The 22,735-nt window shown below is 41.8% G+C and overlaps 1 protein-coding gene across 15 annotated transcripts in view; it reads right to left on the bottom strand.

The window, feature by feature from the left end:
• The window catches only part of LOC132394280 (R3H domain-containing protein 1-like), a 153,393-nt gene that overhangs the window by 102,024 nt on the left and 28,634 nt on the right, over positions 1-22,735 (bottom strand). For 13 of the 15 annotated variants that reach the window (XM_059970214.1, XM_059970213.1, XM_059970225.1 and 10 more), the window contains exons 2-3: positions 17,239-17,434; positions 740-949 (exon numbers count right to left, since the gene is read on the bottom strand). In XM_059970214.1, coding sequence (XP_059826197.1) covers positions 740-910 — 171 coding nt within the window. In that variant the 5' untranslated portion in view covers positions 911-949; positions 17,239-17,434. The remainder of the gene's footprint in view (positions 1-739; positions 950-17,238; positions 17,435-22,735) is intronic. The other 2 variants (XM_059970217.1, XM_059970216.1) reach the window with 1 other exon arrangement.

Raw genomic sequence — 22,735 nt, 5'->3', positions numbered from 1 at the left:
GACATTTTACAAAGGCAATGGGTGCAAGAGAAGTCTCCCACAAGTTCACTATCATAAAAACTTGGAACTCATCACCTAACAGTACTAGAATAAAGTACTTTTATTAATTTGACTCAGAAGACTCATCACCTTTGAGGGTATTTAAGGGTAGGCAATAAACAACTGACTCACAAGAAAGGCCATATACCATAAATGAAAGACAAGACTTCAATGCTTAAAGTTCTGCTTCAATTAACACTACATACAGCTCACAATGTGTGATCTAAACACATTATACTTAATCTTGTGACTATGATCCCATGTTTTCTACATAGATCATGAAACAAATGGGTACTGTCCTTTAAATAGTACAGTCATTGGTAAGGTCTGCTTTAGAAAGCTACCAGATAATTCAGAACTCTACAAATGTCACTGCCTTCGTCATTTTGCAAAATAAGCGTTACAGTCTAATTAATGAATAAAGTAATTTATGTTCCTAAATTTAAATAGGTATCCTGTAATAAATAGGTTTGAAGTTGTTCTGCTTAAGCAACCACCAACAAAAAAGTAAACATCTCCTTTATGGCGATAATTTTAAATTAGTTCACAGCCATACAGGGGTATGTGGTTAAATTTTAAAAGACTACAAAGGAAACAGCTAACCTGCTTCTATTATTCAGCATAGGGTACAAAAACAACAAAAGGTAATAACGCAACCACACTAACATTAACACAAGCAGATAAACTCAGCAGATCTTACCTGAGAGTCAATTCTCTTATCTACGCAGCTTTCATCTTTTTCCAGTGCCTTTGATTCATGGCTTTCTGATTTTACCAGATTTTCTGTTATTGATGTCTGTTTAAGGGTATTCTCTTTACCCCTCATTGCTTCGGCTTCTTCTTTCACTATACTAATATCAGACATTCTCATTGGATAAGTTCACTCTTGATTCTACTAAAATTGGAGAACCTGCAACAAAATAAATAATCCAAGTTTCACATTGCAGTTCATGTTACCTTTGTAATAGTGCTAGAAAAATAGCTCATCTTTCTTGCACATTCATATTTATAAATCGATACCTTGAAGAAGAAACTTGCTGGTACACTAAGTGTCATGAATTTTAAGAACAGTATCTTCAAAGGCATTTGATAAAGTATCACATCACCTTGCCAACAGAAATTAAGCAGTAGACACTGCAGCAATTTTGGCACAATGTATAAAAGATCGACTAAAAGGTTTTTTTAAAAAATTAAAGCACTGAACAGTGGCTCTTTGTGCAAATACAAATTGAGCTTGAAGACTACCAATATTTTCAGATTGCAAAAAAGTTATATTAAGAACTGTAAACAATAGATTTTTACCACAAAGCTTCATGTACAGTATAATTACAGGAAATTAGTTTTTATTAAATACTGCTCAATTGCTTCACTAAAATGTTATAAATTACGAGATTACATCAAATATGTCCAAAACCAAAGTTGTCAAATAAATCAATATTAATCCATTGCATGTCTGTGGGCCAACTTGTAAAAAAGGTTGTCAAATTTAGAAACGTTTAGAGGATATCAGAATACGTACACAACGCTGGAAGAACTCAGCAGGTCAGGCAGCATCCGTGAGAAAAGAGTAGCCAACGTTTCGGGCCGAGACCCTTCATCAGGAAGGGTGATGAAGGGTCTCAGCCCGAAACGTTGGCTACTCTTTTCTCACGGATGCTGCCTGACCGGCCGAGTTCTTCCAGCATTGTGTATGTATTCTTTGATCCACGGCATCTGCAGTTCTATTTTTGTGTTTAGAGGATATGACTTAGTTGGCCATTGCAGCTGCCCTCAAAAATCCAGAACAGGCCAGCTCCAGGTGGTTGAAATGAATGTGCGAAGTATCAGGTTAAAAGAATCAAGCACACTGGATTCCGCCATGTCTAGCAAGACCGGAGTTGAATTTACAGCCCCTTGTCACCTTAACTGAACCAAAGGCAAGGAAATGCATGCGGCTATACAACAAAAATCCATGAACTAGAAAATTAAATGTTTTTTTGAGTTTGTTGCTTCTGAGTCACTTTATGTATTAAAAAGCCTAAAGCAAAAAAGATAAATGCATTAGAAGTTTACTATTCTGTGGAAGTCCTTTTGTTACCATTATCATTGCAATTCAGCACTATAAGAACACAAATAAATTTCACAAATTACTGAAAATACTGATAAGGTCATAAATTTGGTACTTTGGTTGTGCTGGACTGAAAATTTTTTATGGACTACTGGAATCTCGAGCAATTTCTAGTAATTCTGAAACTCTTTATTCACTTTTTTCAAAAAAAGATGGTATACCACGATACTAAATTGCTTGTGAATCAAGTGAGTGGCAAGGGAGCATGTAAAGCAGATTACCGGAACTTTACAACCTTTCAAATTCTATCCGTGGGCCAACTTTTTAAAAAAGGTTGTGAAATTTAGAAATGTTTAGAGGATATGACTTAATCAAGGAGCTCTTTATCATATTGTTAACATTTACAAACTAGTTTCGCTGCAGAATAGCAAAAAAGATGTCACTGCTTATTGCATAATGGAGCCAAAAACATAAACACTGAATTTCTTAATCACTCCAAATGTATTTCTCACAGGAACTTCCATTTTGAATATATTCACTGGACTGTGGCCTTGGAATGATGCCAGGAGAATAGTGCAACATTCTACAACCAAATTAAGCACTAAGAGGCGAGAATTAATTCATAGCACCAGGTGATAAATCTGTTACTCTACTGGTTTTTAATTCCTGTACTCTCTTGCAAAATCAGTCCAAAAACTCAGGTGAAATTTAACTGTTCTATTACCAACCTTCTACAGAGCACAAACTTAAATACGTGATTTCCATAGGAGATGGTGGACCTTTGATTTGCCCCTGCAACTCCACGGCACACACAACACAAAGGGTCTCACATAATCCAGAATACAAAAAAGATGGAGGAAATCAATTGTAAACCTGAATAATTAAAGCAATAGACATTCAAATCATTACTTTCCGATGTATATGTTAAATTTAAAAATCTTGATCTTTCATTGTGGTCAAGCAAGTTCTCCACTGAAATAATCCAAAAAATACAGGTATTTTCCTAAATAACTAAGATAGATGACGACAGGTATTTTGAAATGTTCCAGTGATTTTAAATTCTCAGAAATACGGGCCCTTCAACCCCACCCCCGGCCAACTCTGCTGGGGATCAACTCGTCAAATGCTGACACTTGCAACTTGGATGTCACTTTGCTGTACATCAAGTAACAAAACGAAGCAGTTTCTGAAACCTCTTATTTTGCTTTTATGTTTCCTTCCCTCCATTACCCAACTTTCTTTGGCTGTCCTGAACTAAAGATGACTGCTTTCTCCAGGTGTTGTCAATTAATTTAGATTTAATATCTCCTTTCACTGTTCATTTCAAATTCTCATTCAGTATTTTGGAGACTTGGATCAGGTTTCCTTTTAATTTCTTTACTTCAATTCACTAACAGTTTAATCTCTTGACTATTTTCTTAAGTAAACCTTTTCTAAAGCATTTTCGCAGTTTGGAGTACAACAATGAAAACTTGCACATCATAATCCAGAAATGATGTCACTGGTAAACTTTACAAAGTTAATGATACTACTTCAGATTTAAAATCTGATTATTCTCGGACACATTCCAATACCATAGAAGCACACAAGTGGAAGCACGAGGGTGTTTCCCTTTTTACCTGATCTACCATTTGATACAATCATGGTTGCTCTTCAGTCACAGTGGCAGATTCTTGCTTTCCCCATGCCTGTTACTACCTTGTTTCTAAAAGTCTATTCAACTCTTCTACACCCCGCCAGTCCTTGGCCACCAACAGCATACTATGGTAGAGAGTTTTTAAAGTTCACCACCCCCAGTGAGGAAATTTCTTGTTATTCAGTCTTGAACATTTTGTCTCATAGGCCAAGATTGTGGTCTCTAGATCAAGATACTTTGCCCGTCCCCACAGCAGTAGGATTATCCTCCTTTGCTGAGCTACGTTAGAATTGTGTATGTTTTAATTAAATTCCCTTCAATTCTTCCAAACTTGAACGAATACTGGGCTAGTCAGCACAATTGCTTTTCCTAAGTTTTTCTACAGCATCAAAGAACACTACTGCACAAAAACTCACCATTCAGCCCATCTAGTCCACATCACTTTTATCTTGCCTAGCGTCATCAACCTGCACTTGGACCACAGCCCTCCCCATTCGCCCATCTACTTAACCAAATTTATCTTAAATGTTGCAATCAAACCAGCATTCACACACTCACACCACCCTCTGAATGAAGTCATTCCTCCTGAAGTTCCCTTTAAGTTTCATATTTCACCCTCAGCCTTCTTACTCCTGTACTCAGCCATGGCTAATATGCAACTTGCCTCATTTTCTACTTGTTATATTTACTTTCAACACAGGCATGCAGATCCTTCACTACATGAACATTCCACATGTTCTACCTTTCATTTTTTTTTATTACCGAAGTGGTTAACTTTGCTCTTAGTTTTCATTTGCTCACTTACTCAACTTTTAAAAATCACCTTGAAGCCTCTCCTATTTCACAACCCCAAATGTCTTACAGATACTGCAAACTTACAAATAATACATCTTAGGTCACTAATCCAGTTTGATTTGCATTGTGAATAGCTGCAACCTCAGCACCAATACCTGTGGCACACCACTCATCCCCATATTCCAGAGATTTTGCCCTGTTTCTTAAATACATCTGATTCAGTATGTCAGTGGAATAATTCTTAAATTCCACTTGCTTTAATTTTGCAATATTAATTTCATGATAAAAGGCAATCTGAAAATCTAAACAGACATCTGCGTCTTTCCTCATCTATTCTATTGGCTGCACCCTCAAAGTCAAACACTACTTCCCTTTCATAAATTCTACATGAACTTTGTCTAATATCATTAATATTCCTTTATTCCAGACTGACACTTTTCCTCATACAGAGTTAGAGCCATGGGCAGTTCAGCATGGATACTGGCCTTCGGTCCAACAAGTCCATGCCAACTATGTGCCTAACCAGCTAGTCTGATTTCCTGTGTTTGACCCATAACCACTTAAACTCCAGCATTCCATGTACTGATTCACCCTAAATCTATGCTGCCTTGTCTTGGTCTCTCTCACTGTGGAGAAGATTGTTACTATCCATTTTACACACGCCTCTCATAATTTTAAACATTTCTACAAGGTCACCCCTCCTCCTACATTCCAAGAATTGAGTACCTAGCCTGGACTTCTCCCTGTAACTCAGGCCCTCTAGCTCTGACAACATTCTCAAATCTTCTCTGCAATTCTTTGTTTAACATCTTTCCTACAACAGAATGACCAATAATGTACATGGTCATGTACCAATAATGTAAGAATCGCCTCACCAATGACTTGTACAACTACACCATAATGTCCAAACACAAGTGCCCTGACTGATGAAAGCTAGTATGCTAAAATGTCTTTTGTCCCCCCTCATTTCACCTCCTCCCACCCTTGGCTCACTTCCCTAACTGATCTTCACTCAACGCCTAACTTTGTGCCATTCACAAATGTACTGAACAGGCCACCTGCATTCACAATCAGTTAAATAAATAACAAATAACAAGGGTCCCAACACTGAACCCCGCAGACCAATACTGGTCACCAGCCTTCATTCTGAGTAACAGTTGTCAATCACCCTCTGCTTCCTCCTTCCAAGCCAATATGAACACTTAACTAGCTCTTCCTGGATTCTACGAGACCCAACATTCTAGACAAACCTACCACAAGAGAACCTTTCCAAAGGCCTTGTTGAAGTTCAAATAGACAACATGCAATCCACCCATCCTCATCCACTTTTTTTTGTTATCTTGGTATTACATTGATGATAGATTAATCCGCGTGTAGCTCTCCCACTCTTGTCTCATTTTTCTAAATAGTGAAATTACATTTACTCTATTGGAACTGCTCTATAAAGTGCATAATTTTCCAAGTAATTTTATTACTTAAGTGCATAAATGGTCACCATATACAACCCTGAGATTCACTTCCCTGCAAGCATTCACAGTAAATACAGCACAATAGAATGAAATGAATGCCAAGATGACAACCGATGTAACCACTATTTTTAAACTGGAGGAACCCAGTGGGTCAGGCAGTATTTGAGGAGGGAAATGGAGATGACCATTGATCTGGGTTGAACATTGAAAGGAGAAAGCCAGTATACAAAATGGAGGGTTTGTGTAGGGGAAAAACTAGCTTGGGTTAGGTGGAGACGAATGAGCAGGAACTGCTTGATAGGCAGATGGCGACAGATGGAGCCAGGGAGAAAGAAAGCTAGAGAGAGACTGAGGTGATGTGTGAAGAAAGCAGAGAGGGAGGGGAAAGAAACTGGGTTTGGAAAGAAGGGAGAATTAAAATGGTCAGCAGCTGGGACTGTCAGATAAGCATTACAGATAGGGTGCATGTGCTCAGCATGACCAAAGTGATCATGTAGTTTGCGCTTGGCTTCATAAATGCAGAGCAGCAAGCCACATCGAGAGTGACAGATTCGACAGACAAGGTTGGAGGTGGGATATGTGAATCAGTTTCACCCAGTATATTTAGGCCCCTGCGTAAAGATGAGTGAGGTGGTATAGGGATAAATCTCCCACTCAGTACCACCCCACTATTGTTGATGGAGCTCTGATCCACAACTGCTTGATTTCCTGCAACTCTACTCTGAGTCTCTCCCCCCTTGGCAAAACAATGTCCTTGCCTTTCACCTAACAGATTCTGCATTCATCACGTTATTTTCCAACACTTCTGCTAGCTACAACACAATCTGACTACCAGACACACCATCCCTTTCTGATTTCTGCAAGGACAGCACTCTCCATGACTCTTTGTTTGATCATCCTTCCCTACTCATCTCCTTCCCAGGGAATTCTCTGGAATTGGAGGTAAAACACCTGTTCCAACACAATCGATCCAGGGTCCATGATCCACATGAAAGTCCCCCAAATTCATCTATTACAATGGGTGGCCTCCTGTATGTTGGTGATCTCGTGTCCAGACCAGTGATTACTTTGCCAACCATCTGCTCTCTGTCTGCAACAGCCACCTCGAGCTCCTGGCCATTCCACATTTTAATTCCCCTTCCCAGTCACACATTAAGCCGTCTGTCCTCAGCCTCGCTACTACCAGGGTGCATCTGATATAAAGTTCTGCCCAGTTATTGTACAACACAACAGCACGAACATGGAATTCTCCAACTTCAAGTAACCTACTCCTCTTATCTCTTTCATTCTCCTTTTGACCCATCCAGATGCTCACACACTCCTGTTCAATTACCCTGCCACTCACCCAGTTTTTCTCCCTCCACACACGTTTAGACTTTTTTATTCTTACATTCTTGTGGAAGACTTTACAAATTTGCCATCATTTGATTTGATGTTTTTGGACCAGGGCAATCATTTTGAATACTATTTTCTACTTGTTAAATATTTCATATTAAATACATTTATAGCTAAGTTTCTGCCTATTAATTATTCTTGCCTACAAGCAACAGAACAAATAAGCTTGTATTGTTCTTCATTATAACTAAAAAGAGGAAAAAACATAACCTTTTCACTCAGCTGAACAGAACAGACAGGTAGAGAAACACAATTACCATTCCAGTTAAAAACTTGTCCTGTTCCATAATCATGAAAGATTATGAGCCACAGATGCTAATTTTTTTTTATTCCCCCCCCCCCCCCCCCCCCCAAACGCTCATTCTGCAGGACATTGTGGCAACCCACTTTCTGCACAGGCAAACCGGCTCACAAATAGCCAGCGCGTGGGGGGAGACTTTGGTAATGCACCCCTGATGTCATTTCCGCCCAGAGAGGGCGGGTGCTAGGGATTAAATGCCAGCGCCGCAGTTTGAATAAACTAGTCTGGAAACGACTTACCGACTGCGTGTTGTTATTTCAGCGCTGTGGGTAGCACATCGCTACATTGGTGACCTCGACGGTCCAAACGGGATTTGGACCAAAGATGACCGTCTCTGCATCTGTTCACGCAGTTTCACTAAAACTGCCGACTTTCTGGACGCCGCGACCACGTGTGTGGTTTAGCCAAGCAGAAGCCCAGTTCCAGATTCAGCAGATATCCTCTGATTCCACACGTTACTACCATGTGGTGAGCGCCCTTGACCAGAAGATGGCCGCCCAGGTTGCGGATTTCATACAGTCACCCCCCGGAAGAAGGCAAATATGAAGCATTCAAAGCGCTGCTCATTGGGACCTTTGGCCTCTCACGGCATGAGAGGGGTGCCCACCTGCTTCACCTGGACAGTTTGGGAGGCAGACTGCCATCAGCATTGATGAATGAGATGCTGGCTGATGGACATAAGCCCTGCCTCATGTTCGAGCAAGCATTCCTAGTGCAACTGCCCGAGGACATACATCTGCTGCTGGCCGACGCAGATTTCAGCAACCCCCAGAAGGTGGCGGCCTGGGCAGACGTGCTGTGGAAAGCCAAGAGGAAGAGCGTGGCGTCCGTTGGTCAGATTACCAGGCCACTCGCCCAACAGTGAACCATACCAGGCCCCGGCAGGGGGGTGCACACAACACAGAAGGAGGAGTTCAAGAGGATGGAGGAATTGGGGATCGTACGGAGGTCCAACAACCCATGGGCCTCCCCACTGCACATGGTGCCCAAAGCAGCCGGGGGTTGGAGACCATGCGGCGACTACCGCAGACTGAACGAAGCTACAACGCCAGTCCGCTACTCTGTGCCGCACATACAGGACCTTGCAGCAAACCTGCACAGGGCAAGACTATTTTCCAAAGTAGACCTCATTCGGGGGATACCATCAAATCCCGGTGACATCCCCAAAACAGCACTTATCACCCCGTTCGGCCTGAAGAATGCCGCACAGACGTCCCAGCGGCTAATGGATGCAGTGGGACGCAACCTGGACTTTGCGTTCATCTATTTGGACGACATCCTTATAGCCAGCAGTAGTCGCCAGCAGCATCTGTCCCACCTCCGCCAGCTCTACTCCCGCCTGAGTGATTTCGGCCTCATGATCAACCTGGCCAAATGCCAGTTTGGTCTCGATACCATTGACTTCCTGGGCCACAGGATTACCAAAGATGGGGCAACACCTCTGCCTGCCAAGGGAGATACGATCCGCCACTTTGCCTGGCCCAACATGGTCAAAGGCCTACAGGATATGGTGAACTTCTACCACCATTTCCTCCCCTCAGCAGCCGATATCATGCGCCCTTTGTACACCCTGATGTCGGGTAAAGGCAAGGACATTACTTGGGACAAGGAGGCCGTGGCCGCTTTCGTTAAAGCCAAGGAAGCCTTGTCAGACACCACGATGCTGGTGCACCCTAGAATGGACGTTCTGACCGCACTCACGGTGGACACATCTGACAGCAGTTGGTGGGGTGCTGGAGGGGCTCTGGCAACCCTTGGCGTTCTTCAGCAAGCACCTACAACCACCCGAACTCAAGTACAGTGCTTTCAACTGGGAGCTGTTGGCACTGTATCTGGCAATCCAGCATTTCAGGTACTTCTTAGAAGGCTGGCCATTCGCCGTGTTCATGGACCACAAACCATTGACCTTCACGTTCACGAAGGTGTCTGATCCCTGGTCGGCTCGCCAGCAGCGACATCTGTCCTACATCTCAGAGTACATGACAGACATCCAGCAAGTCTCAGGAAAGGACGACGTCGTGGCGGACGCACTCTCCAGACCAGCTGTTCAGGCCCTGTCCCTGGGGGTGGACTATGCAGCACTGGCGGAGGCGCAGCAGGCCGACGACGAGATGCCCAGCTAGAGGATCGCAGTCTCGGGTTTGCAGCTGCAGGACTTTCTCATAGGCCCAGGTGAGAGGACCCTCCTGTGCGACGTGGCTACCGGCCAAACTCACCCCATCGTCCCGGCAGCCTGGAGGCGGCAAGCTTTCAACTCCATACACGGTTTGGCACTCCCATCTATCAGGACAACCATCCAGCTGGTCTCCAGCAAGTTCGTGTGGCATGGACTTCACAAGCAGGTCAGTGAATGGGCCAGAACGTGCTCGCAGTGCCAAACAGCCAAGGTGCAACGGCACACTAAAGCCCCGCCGCAGCAGTTCGAACCCACCCACCGGAGGTTCAACCACATTCATGTGGATATCATGGGCCCCCTACGAGTGTCCCAAGGAGCACGGTACCTCCTAACTATGGTAGACCGGTTCACCAGGTGGCCAGAGGCAGTTCTGCTCATCGACACATCTGCCAATTCCTGCGCCCGAGCACTGATTGCAACCTGGGTAGCATGCTTCGGGGTACCAACCCACATCACCTCCAACAGAGGCGCCCAATTCACCTCCAGCCTGTGGTCGGCTGTGGCCAGCCTGTTGGGAACGCAGCTACACCACACTACTGCCTTCCACCACAGTTGAACGCTTCCACTGTCACTTGAAGTCGGCTCTCATGGCCCGCCTGAGAGGAGCTAACTGGGCGGACGAGCTTCCCTGGGTCCTGCTTGGAATTCGCACAGCGCCGAAAGAGGATCTGCATGCCTTGTCGGCCGAGTTGGTGTGTGGTGCACCCCTGGCCGTCCTGGGAGAGTTCATACCAGCCCCAAGGGGGCAAGAGGAAGAACCTGCAGCAGTCCTGGACAGACTACGCGACAGGTTCGGCAACCCGCCCCCGTACCGACTTCACAGCGTGGACGGACCCCGACCCATGTACCCAAAGACCTGCAGGACTGTAAGTTTGTATTTGTACGAAGGGGCGGACACTGGGCACTGCTACAGCAGCCGTATGAGGAGCCATTCAAGGTGATCAACAACAACAGGTCCACGTACATTCTGGACACTGGGGGGGGAGAGAGGACCGACCTCAAAACGGCCCAGGTGGACTTGGCGCAGCCGGTCGAGGTTCGGGCACCGCGGCGCAGAGGCAGACCTCCCAAACAGAGGCTGATCCAGACTGTGGACATTGGGGGGGTGTATTGTCGGTTCTTTGGGGGGGGGGGGGGGGTTATGTGGCGACCCACTTTCTGCGCAGGCGAACCGGCTCACAAATAGCCAGCGCGCGGGGGGAGACTTTGGTAATGCACCTCTGATGTCATTTCCGCCCGGAGAGGGCGGGCGCTAGGGATTAAATGCCAGCGCCACAAAGTTTGAATAAACTAGTCTCGAAACGACTTACCAACTACATGTCGTTACTTCAGCGCTGTGTGTAGCACATCGCTACAACATATTCTGTTGCTTTTAATTTGATTATTTCCAGCATTCACAGTAAGAGCTCTACCACTTCTCAAGTGGAGGAAGGAGAACATAATTAACCACAGAACTTTCCAGCTTATGTACAACCTTTCACCTGACAGATAAACTATACAAATATAAATCAAGAGCCAGCTGAGTTTTGCAGAAAGCAGGTTATGATTCATTATCCGAGATAAACTTCTTAATGTGGGCGATTTAAGACACTGACGACATGATTACTCACGAGAGTATTCACAAAAGTCTAAGTTCATGGAATCAGAGGTAGTATTTGTGTGATAGTAATTAACAGCAAGTACAAGACACAGATTTCAAATATTCTCTCATTCACAATGGTTTTCCCCAAGAATTGTTATTATTAGCTTCAATTTTAACAGCATGTGGACCCCTGCATTTCGACTGTTTGTGGAACAGTAACTCACTTATTCACAATTCTACTTCCACAACCCAAAAATTTCAGATATGGAATAAAACTCACTTTCACATAATTTATGCAGAAAATGTAAATAAACGAGACATGGAATCCACAGATACTTGGAATCCGAATTGGTTTGCCTGCAAAAGGGATTGTAGATGGAGCGCATCTGTTACCAACTAGTTACCAACCTGGAGGTTGGTAACTAGTGATGTTCTACAGGGACACGACAAAATCTGCAGATGCTGGAAATTCAAACAACACACACAAAATGCTGGTGGAACACAGCAGGCCAGGCAGCATCTATAGGAAGTACAGTTGACGTTTTGGGCCATGACCCTTCATCAGGTCGAAACGTCGACTGTACTTCTTCATATAGATGCTGCCTGGCCTGCTGTGTTCCACCAGCATTTTGTGTGAGATATTCTACAGGGATAGGTTCTGGGATCCCTATTCTTTGTGATTTTTTTATAAATGAATTAAATGAGGAATTAGAAGGGTGGGTTAGATAACATGAGGATGTGTTGTGGATAGTGTGGAAGGTTGTTATAGGTTATAATGAGATATAGACAAAATGCACAATTGGGCAGAGATGTAACAGATGGAGTTCAAACCAAAACAGTGTTTGAAAGATCGAACTTAAAGCGAAGAGTACAAGGTTAATGCAGGATTCTTGGCAGTGTGGTAGAACAGATAAATCTTGGACTCCTCAACTACCTTTGTCAACATTTATGGACTAGGTGGCATGTGGCATTATGACCTTTTACTGATCAGGCGATTGAGTCCAGAGCCGACTGGTAATGTTGCAGCTCTAAAACAAATTCTGGTCAGAGCATATTGGAGAATAGTGTACAGTTCTGGTCACCCCAAGAATGTGGAAGCCTTAGAAAACATGCAAAGGAGGATGCTGCTAGGATTAGAGAACAACTTACGAAGAAAGGTCGAGTGAGCCAAGGCTCTTCTACTTGGCACGAAGGAGGATGAGAGGAAATTTGATAAAGATACAAAAATTCTGAGTGGTACAGATAGAGTGGCTCACCAGCACCTTTCTCCCATGGTGGTAATGGTCAATACCAGAGGACATCTGTTTAAGGTGAACTGGAGGAAAGTTTAGAGGAACTGTCAGATGTAGGTTTGATTTTATTCTACTGCCTAGAATGCACTGCCAGGGTAGAGTTAGAGGTTAAAATATAATATGGTCATTTACTACACTCCTGGATAGGATGTTTAAAAAAGAGGTTTTATGGGCTGTGCAGGAGTAGCTGGATTTTCCTTTATTTATTTAGCAATATTGCATGATAACATGTCCTCCCAGCCTAACAAACCTATGCCACCCAATTACATCTATGTGACCAATTAGCCAACTAACCCACATGTTTTTGGAATGGGGGAGGAAAACGACATACCCAGAAGACACCCACGTGGTCATGGGGAGAATATACAGACAGCAACAGAATGAAACCAGAGTTGCTGGTGCTGTAACAGCGCTACACTATTACACTACCATGCCGTCCAACTGACTGACCACGGAGTAGGTTTATATAGGTTGGAACAACATCATGGGCTGAAGGTTAGGTACTGTCCTGGGCTGTTCCAATGTTCTAAATCCTTTCCTAGACATGCTAATGCCCCAAAACTTGATGGCACTTGTATATTGTTTCTTTCAGATCATTAATTACATACATCTAAGAATGCAATGAACACAAAATTACAAGACACATTAAGTTACACAAATTACAGCAGTAACATACAGAGGAACAGTACAGCAAATGACAAAATCTATGGGGATGGATTTCACCATGACGCAGAATGAATTATTTTCTTAATGACAAACTAAAAGTTGCGAAGGTACAAAGTTTGCAAGTAATTCATGTTGAAAAATTATCGAGTCTTGAATCTGAATGAGAGACAACTGATGAAATGCTGGTCTTTAGGTCAAATGAGTGAAATTACCAACATGACGAATTGATTCTTCAGATACATAGAGTCAAGGTTAGGCCTTCACTCTTGGGCTGTATTCCACAACTTCTACACACCCATTCCTCAAGTTCCCACTAACAACTGGGCGTCTATAATACAGCCCACTGGAGTAATGCTCCACTCTTTTTTTTAAAGTTCTACCTATATAGTCTTATTGAATGATTTCCCAAGAACATCATCCAAGTACTGTTGCATCCACCATTATCTAAAAGACAACAAACATTCCTTCCTGTTTATCTGTACCTCTGTCATGCCTACAGCATCTCTATTCTGGAATGTTGACTTGACAGTCCTGCTCTCTGCTCAGCCAAGTTTCTAATACAACTCTAACTACCTCGTCCTCAGAGCTGATCCATGCTCCGAGTTTGATTGCACCTCATGCAGAGAGATAAATGCAGTTTGACTGAGTATTCCTTTCTCTACCTTTACTGTGCTCCTGGCCATGTTGATTACTACACTTGCTCCAAAGTTACTGCCTCTTGGCATCCAGGCGCATAGCTAACTGGAAAGGTTACACAAGTGGACAAGCGTATGGCATTCATTGGTTGGAATGTTGAGTGTAAGAGTACAGAAGCCATGCTGCAACTATATAAAACTTTAGTCAGACCTCACTTGAGCATTATGTTCAGTTCTAGAAACCCCATTATAGGAAAGATGTGGAGAAGGTACAGAACAGGTTTATTACATGTAGTTCTGGATTCCCCATTATAGGAAGGATGCGCAGAAGGTACGGACATTATTTGGATTAGAGAATATGAGCTACAAGTTCAGACAAACTTAGACATAAAGTACACTGCAGATGCAGGGGTCAAAGCAAAATGCACAACAAGCTGGAGGAACTCAGCAAGTTGGGCAGCATCTGTGGAAATGAGCAGTCAACGTTTTGGGCTGGGACCCTTCATCAGAACTGAGGGAGGGGGCAGGGGCCCTATAAAGGGGGTGGGGGGGAAGGTGGGAAGGAGAAGGCTGGTAGGTACCAGGTGAAAACCAGTAAGAGGAAAGATTAAGGGGTGGGGGAGGAGAAGCAGGGAGGGGATAGGCAGGAAAGGTGAAGGAGGAATGTAAAGGGAAAGCACTATGGGTGGTAGAAGGCAGCGGAATCATGAGAGGGGTGATAGGCAACTGGAGGAGGAGGCAAAGTGAAACTGGGAAGGGAGGGGAGGAAATTACCAGAAGTTGGAGAATTCAATGTTCAAACTTAGCTTGTTTTCCTAGAGCATCAAAGCTAAGGGAAGAACTGACTGGTTTTTAAAAGTTATGAAAGGCATAGACAGACAAACATTTCATCCAGGATAAAAAAGTCAAATAGCAGAGGACATGTTTTTAAGGTTGGAAGGGTGAGGTTTGAAGGCGAGAATGATAATGTGCTTGGAATAGGTTACCAGGGCAGTATTCCACAAAGAATCTAGCAGAAGGTTCAACAAATTATTAAGCTTTAAATCTAAACTCAAAGGGACAGAATACACAAACCTCAAGCACTGAGAGGCAAACTTTAGCCATATGAATTTATCAGGATAAATGCAGAAAAGCTCCATTTTCTGAATGGGAAAAGCAAGGAACCAGATTTAGGGACCAGAAAGACTATGATTTATAAGTGAATTCTGGATTTTTAAAAAAAATAGCACAAAACATTGATATATTTTATTTAGAAGGCAATGATTGCTCGGACAATTGAAATCTTCCAAATCTGAAACTCATAGCTTTTGTTTATATAGTGGTATCAAGGGACATGAGACAAAGGGAGGTGCATAAGTTGTTACTCAAGTACAGCAAAGTTGAATGATAGAATAGACCTAGGGGACTTTATGGCTGCCTTCTCCTATCTGCCTTCTTTCACACTGTATTATATAATCTTATTGTAATCATAACTTTAAAGTTCAGGAGAATGCAGTTTACGAGTTACAGAACATTTTTTGACACATCAAGGCTACAATTAATTAATCCTATTCAAAAAAATCTTTTTAATAAATGTAATACACCAGCTACCACTTTTGTTTTAGGTGAACATAATGAAAATCCCAACTGACACATGAAAAACACCTAATTTATGATTATAATCATGTATGGAAGCAAAAAAAAAGCTTGTTTGTAGTTCTTGTTAAAATTAACTTTTTCCTCACAATAGTACTAACCTAAATGGTCCAATTAGTAGATTTAATCTTTACATCTTATCGTTTCTCTCTCAAATACTCCTTTCATTTTAATTTCTATGATTGTTATAAATTACAGCTTTGAAGTATACAAAATCTATGCTAGTAGATTCTTATCTTACTGTTCCCTCAAAGTGCTTCACTGCTATGCAGATAAGTGTGACATCCACATTGTGGGATGCTGTTGTGTACAATCGGCAAATGTGATAAATGGCTCGTTAAACTGGTTTTTGTGATGCTTTGGAGGGGGGGGGGGGGAATAATGTTGCCCAGGATGCAAGAACTCCCTGTTCTTTCAATAGTGCAATGCGATCTTATGTCCATCTCAACAGAAAGACAATAGCTTAAATCTGAAAATGACTACACGAGCAGAGCTGCCAGAGAATATATGCACCATCTCTGCACATCATAAATTGTCAGCACATTAACATACTTCATTGTTTAGCTGCAATTTGAGTCAAACATAGTTTTGAACACTGTTTAATTAAAAAACTGCATTGGTAATGGTGCCTGATGGTTTATGGTTTCCATCTGAGATGGACTATTTTGAAGTATTAAAAACATTATTTTTAACCCAAAACCAATGCTTGAGCCAAAGCAGAGCCTCAGTTTATCGCCTATGACAGCCATTCTAACAAAAGCATTACACGAGCCCATAAAGCACAATCCATGTAAGTTCTTACCACCCCACTCCCCCATACATAACTGCGGCAATGATATTATTATGGAATAAGGCAGAAAAATGGGGGCTGGGGACTGGATAATCCCTGGCTTCTCAATAGTGAGAACTTGTGCTTGCATTGGTTAGTAACTTAACATTAGAAGTATTTTGATTGCATCCTCTTAAAGATTATGCATGTTTTAAACAATATACAAGTACACAAGAGTGACATGCTAGAGGTAAGTAGAATACAAGAACATACACAAAACAGCTGGACTGTATATCCTTGGTTTCACTTCTCCCAAAGGCAGTTTAAATTATGCAATGACATTACAAAAAATATTAAGGCAGACTCTTTTAATGTGACTCACTAGTTTGTTGCAAGAACAAGTACAGTACATGAAAGGCAACAATGATCCTCCTGTGCAACAATATTAAATTGTTTTCTGAATGGAATCTAGAGGCAAGAGAGGTTTTGTTGATGTACAGAGTTCCACAGGTCACTGTTCTTTCAAGTTTCATCAGAAAATGGATTGCATCTGTTTATAGGAATGACCAAGAGGGGTGAAAGGCAATAATCAAAATGAGAATGAACACACAAGGGCTGGGTTGTCCTTCTAATGTATTCTAAAGGGAAAATGATAAGTTTTGTAAACTACAAAAGGTGATGTTAGTAGATATTCTATCTTTTGATTAGTTTTGTAACTGAGAGATTCAGTAACAGAAGTCTGTACTGTCAGGATAGTGCACAATCCTATACTGGAAACCACAGTTGTAGCCACGGATTTACCTTTGACTTTTGACACCAATGTTTCTGTAATGAGGAAATAAAGCAAACCAAGGTTCCTCCTTAGTGCTGCTGATGAAGATGCCAATTTTACTGAACCTGATGGAAGTTGGTAAGGGGAGTCCCATGTCCTTATTAACAGTGTGAAGTCCTATTCTGAATATTCCTTCTACCGATCAGGCAAATCATTCCCAAACACCTGGAAAGTAAAAATTGAAGCATTTAACTTAAATCCAAAGCAAGAATTCCAATCAACCAGGCTCATGACACTCAAGGAAACAGACCTTTCAATGTAATCAAATGGTGTTGAAGTCATCTAGTTCAGTCTTTCCAAAATCAACCCATCTTCTTCCCACCCACACATTCAGTTTAATAAAGCTACATGTTATAACTTAACATACAGTTTACTCATCAAAATCAAAACTGCTTCAACCTAACATGCTGCATCACTGCATGACACAAAACTGCGTTGTGGTGTAAAGGAAGGCTAGACAACAGACAGTCAAACCTGCTCAATGCATCACTGGTACCAGCCTATACACCATCAAGAACGTGCATACAGCAAGCTGCCAGTGAAAGGCTAGCAATATCAGAAAGGATGCCACACACTCATTGTCTGCTTGTCCCACTCCCATCAAATAAAAAATCATAAAAAAAAACAACTGGAGTAACTTAGCAGGTTAAGCAGCATCAGAGTAGGCAAAGAAATAGTCAACATTTTGGGTGGTGACACCGCATCAACCCACTGAGGTCTTCGGGCAATCTGATTTCTTTCTTCAGTTCTAGCATTCCAGTTTGTATTTTCTGTTTAAACCAACACATTTTATATAAGATAGCCGAACAAAATTAGAGATCCTGCAATGTACAACAATACATTGAAAGTATTTTCCACATCACTTTGCATGACTGAAATGAACCTGACATATTAAGTTCAGGATTTTTTATTGATCATTGGTAGGCATATGGTAGGCTGGTCCCATGGAATCCAGGGAGAGCAAATTAAGTGAATTCAAAATTGGTTTGGAGTTGGGAAGCAGGGGGTGGTGTTTGAAGGCTGTTTATCAGAATGGAGGTGGTAAATTACTTCTGGATACGCAACTCTATTGCAAGATATTCAGAGAATAAAGCAGAACCCAATGAGCACCAGCAAACATAAAGCCTGTGACGACTGACCATGAAATGATATGAATCTCATATTGTACCCAACAAAATTGCTGCTAAAAGAACATCATTAAAGTATGATACCTCATCAGACAAAGTGCCACTGACTGAATAGAACTGAATGGGGTATTCAAAATGAGTTTTCTAACAAAAACTAACTACAATATTTGATGTACAATAAAATACAGAATTTACAATGCATCATTTTTGTAGCTTTACTTCAAAGATTAATTTAATTTGGGATTATATAAAGACTTTAAAAAATTAGTTTTATTTGTCACATGCAAATCAAAACATATAGTGAAATGCAACATTTGTGTCAATGACCAATACAGTCCAAGGATTGCTGACGCAGCCTGCAAGAGTCTTGTGCTTCCAGGGCCAAATAGTAATTCCCTAACCGTACACCTTTGAAATGTGGAAGAAAACTGGAGCACCCAGAGGAAACCCAATGCAAGAAATCACTGAGAGAACATACAACAGACATTACAGGCAGTGGTGGGAATCAGCCTGCTGAACAGACAGTTGCCATTCATCACATCTATTCCTCCCATAATTGTTAACATTTCTACAAGGATGCTCCTCGTTCTCTACGTTCCAGGGAATAAAGAGCTAGCCTGGCCAACTTCTCCTCCTCACTCAGGCCCTCTAGTCCTGACAACATCTTCAAATCTTTTCTGTACACTTTCCAGTTTAATCAACTGTGACCACAGAAGTTGTACAGAGTACCGCAAGTTTGTCTTCACCAACAACTTAAACAACAATATTGTAAAAAAAACTGCAATAACCAGTGCCTGACTGATGAAGGCCAGCCTGCTAAATACCAGTTTCACTACCTATGACGTTGCTTTCAATTAACTTAAATCCAAGGTCCTATTGTACCATCAGTCCCAAAGTTGTACACTGGTTTGACTTTCCAAAATGCATCAGTTGTCTGTATTGAAATTCATTTGCCACTCCTTGCCCACTTTCCTAACTGATCAAGATCGTCGTATAATCTACAATGACCTTCACTATCAACACCACCTCTGAATTGTGTCATCTTCAAACTTACTAATCCAACCTAGTACATTCCCATCCAAATCAGTTACATAAACAATTCCAACAATGACTCGTGTGGCACACCACTTGTCGTCCACCTCCATTCTGATAAACAGCCTTCAAACACCACCCCCTGCTTCCCAACTCCAAACCAATTACGAATTCACTTCATTAGCTCTCTCTGGATTCCATAGGACCCAACTTTCCAGACCAGCCTACCATATACCATTCCAAAGGTCTGATTAATGTCCAAATAGAAAACATCTACTGCTCTACCTTCATTTATCAATTTAGTTACTTTTTAAAAGAAATTCATAATAAGTACATCAAGCATGACTTCACATTCACAAATGCTGACCCTTCTTAATCATAAAGTTTATCACAGAATCAGGCCCTTTGGCCCATTTAGTCTGTGCCAAAACCATTCAAACTGCCTACTCCCATCAACCTGCACCAGGACCATAGCCCCCCATGCTCCTCCTATCCATAAATCTATCCAAATTTCTCTTAAACGTTGAAATCGAGCTTGCATGCACCACTTACGCTGGCAGCTCACTCCACATTGTCAAGATTCACTAAGTGAAGTTTCCCATATTCCCTTTAAACTTCATCTTTCCCCCTTAACCCATGACCTCCAGTTGTAGTCTCACCCAACCTCAGTGGAAAAAGCCTGCTTGCATTTAACCTATCTATACCCCTCATAACTGTGTACACCTCTATCAAATCCCCTCTCAATCTTCTAAGTTCTAAGGAATAAAATCCTAAGCTATTCAATCTTTTCTGCACACCGCCCCCCCAGACCCAGCAACATACTTGTAACTATTTTTCTGTACTCTTTCAACCTTGTTTACATATTATTTCCTATACGTAGGTGACCAAAACTGCACACAATCCCCCAAATTAGGCCTCATCAACTTTTTATACAACTTCAACATAATTATCTCCTGTACTCAATACATTGATTCATGAAGGCCAATGTGCCAAAAGCTTTCTTTACGACCCTATCAGCTTGTGACACCACTTTGAATGAATTACGGACCAATATTCAGGTTCCTATCCCTTTATTCTATACACACTCCTCAGTGCCCTACCATTCACTGTGGAAAACCTACCTTGGTTGGTCCTACTGAAGTGCAAAACCTCACACTAGTCTGCACTAAATTCCATCTGCCATTTCTTCAGCCCATTTTTCCAGATAATGTAGATTCCTCTGCAAGCCATTGTACCGCCAATTCTGGTGTCATTTGCAAATCTGCTGATCCAATTGACCACATCATCCAGATCATTGACATAGATAACAAACAACAAAGGACCCAGCACTGATACCTGGGGTGCACTGCTTGTCACAGGCCTTCAGCCAGACAAGCAACCATCAACTTCCATTCTCTGGCTTCTTGCTCAAAGCCAATGTCTAATCCAATTTACTACCTCATCTTCAATGCCAAGCGACTGAACCTTTCTGACCAACCTCCCATGTGGGACCTTGTCAAATGAATTGAGAATCCATATAGAAAAAAATCCACTGCCTTGCTTTCATCTACTTTCCTGGTAAATTTCTCAAAAAACTATGTTTAGTTGCACAGGATCTACCATGCACAAAACCATGCTGACAATCCTTAATCCATCCGTGTAAATCTAAATACTTACAGTTGCATGAAAAATTTCGTGACCCTTTGAAATTCTCTGGTTTTCTGCATTACTCATAAAATGAGGTCTTATCTTCAGCTAAGTCACAATTACAAACAAATGCAATCAGCCTAAACTAATAACACACAAACAATTGTACTTCTCATCAATACAGAGTACACCATTTAAACAATCAGTCTCTGCTCAAAAAAGTATGTGAAGCTCTGGAGTAATGCCCTCAACAAAAACTATTTGGAGTCAGGTGTTCCAATGAGAGGGATTGCAGGTATGAGCTGTAGAGGTGCCCTGCCCTATAAAAAAAGACATGCAAAGTCAGGCTTTTGACAGAGCCTACTCTTCTCAAAGAAAAATCTGTTTATGTGCACCATGCTTTGAGCAAAACATCTTCCAGAGGATTAGAAGAATTGTAGAGATGTATCAAGCTGGAAAAGGCTAAAAAAGCATTTCTGAAGACCTGCAGTTGTTCCTCAGTCCACAGTAAGAGAAATTGTCTATAAATGGAGGAAACTCAGTACTGTTGCTATGCTCCCTAGGAACGGGCATCCTGCAAAGATCATACCAAAGGCACAACGTTCAATGCTCAAAGAGATGAAAACGAACCCAAAGGTAACAGCAAAATTTCTAGAACTTGCTAAAGTCTGTTCATATGTCCACTAAAAGAAAAACACTGAACAAGAATGGTGTTCATTGAAGGGGAAATTTCTGATCTACAAATAAAACAATGCTGTATTTCTCAAGTTTGCAGAAGACCACCTGGATATTCCACGACACTTCTGGGACAATGTTCTGTGGAGAGATGAGACAAAAGTTGAACTTTCTGGCAGAAATACACACCACTATGTTTGGAGGAAAAAGGGCACTACACACCAATACCAAAACCTCATCCCACCCATGAAGCATGGTGGAAGGAGCATCATGGTTTGGGGCTGCTTTCCTCTCTCAGGACTGGAACAACTTGCAATTGTTGAGTGAACAGAATCAAAACTGTATCAAGACATCTTACAGGAGAATGTCAAGGTCTGTCATCTGAAGCTTAATAGAAATTGGATGACTCAACAAGACAATGATCTGAAACACACAAGTAAATAAAACAGAGTAGTTTAAAAAGAAGAAAATGTGTGTCTTGGCATGGCCAAGTCAGAGTCCAGACAGCAACCAATTGAGATGCTGCGGTGTGACCTGAAGAGGGCTGTTCATGAAAGGTATCCAAAAAGTGTTGTTTTTTTTTAAATGGAGGAATGGTCTAAAATTCCTCCTCACCATTGTGCAAGTCTGATCAGCAGCTACAGGAAACACTTGGTGGAGGTTATTGCACCTAAAGGAGGTTCTCCCAGTTATTAAATACAAAGGTTCACATACATTTTCCAGCCTAGACTATGACTGATGAAACAATGTGTTCAATAAAAACATGAAAAGTCCAATTGTTTGTGTGTACTAGTTTAGGCAGATTATGTCTGTCTATTATTGTGATTTAGATGAACATCAGACCACATTTATGAGTAATTAATACAGAAAACCAGAAAATTGTAAAGGGCTCAACCTTTTCTTGCAACTGTATATATCCAGTCCCTTAGTATACCTTCCAATAACTTTCTTACAACTGATATCAGACTCACCGGTCTATGATTTCCTAGTTTGTTTAGACTTCTTT

This window comes from Hypanus sabinus, chromosome 5, assembly GCF_030144855.1.
Source record: "Hypanus sabinus isolate sHypSab1 chromosome 5, sHypSab1.hap1, whole genome shotgun sequence".
Lineage (NCBI taxonomy): Eukaryota > Metazoa > Chordata > Chondrichthyes > Myliobatiformes > Dasyatidae > Hypanus > Hypanus sabinus.
The sequence above is the reverse complement of the archived record's forward strand: the minus strand, read 5'-3'. Positions and strand labels throughout refer to the sequence as shown.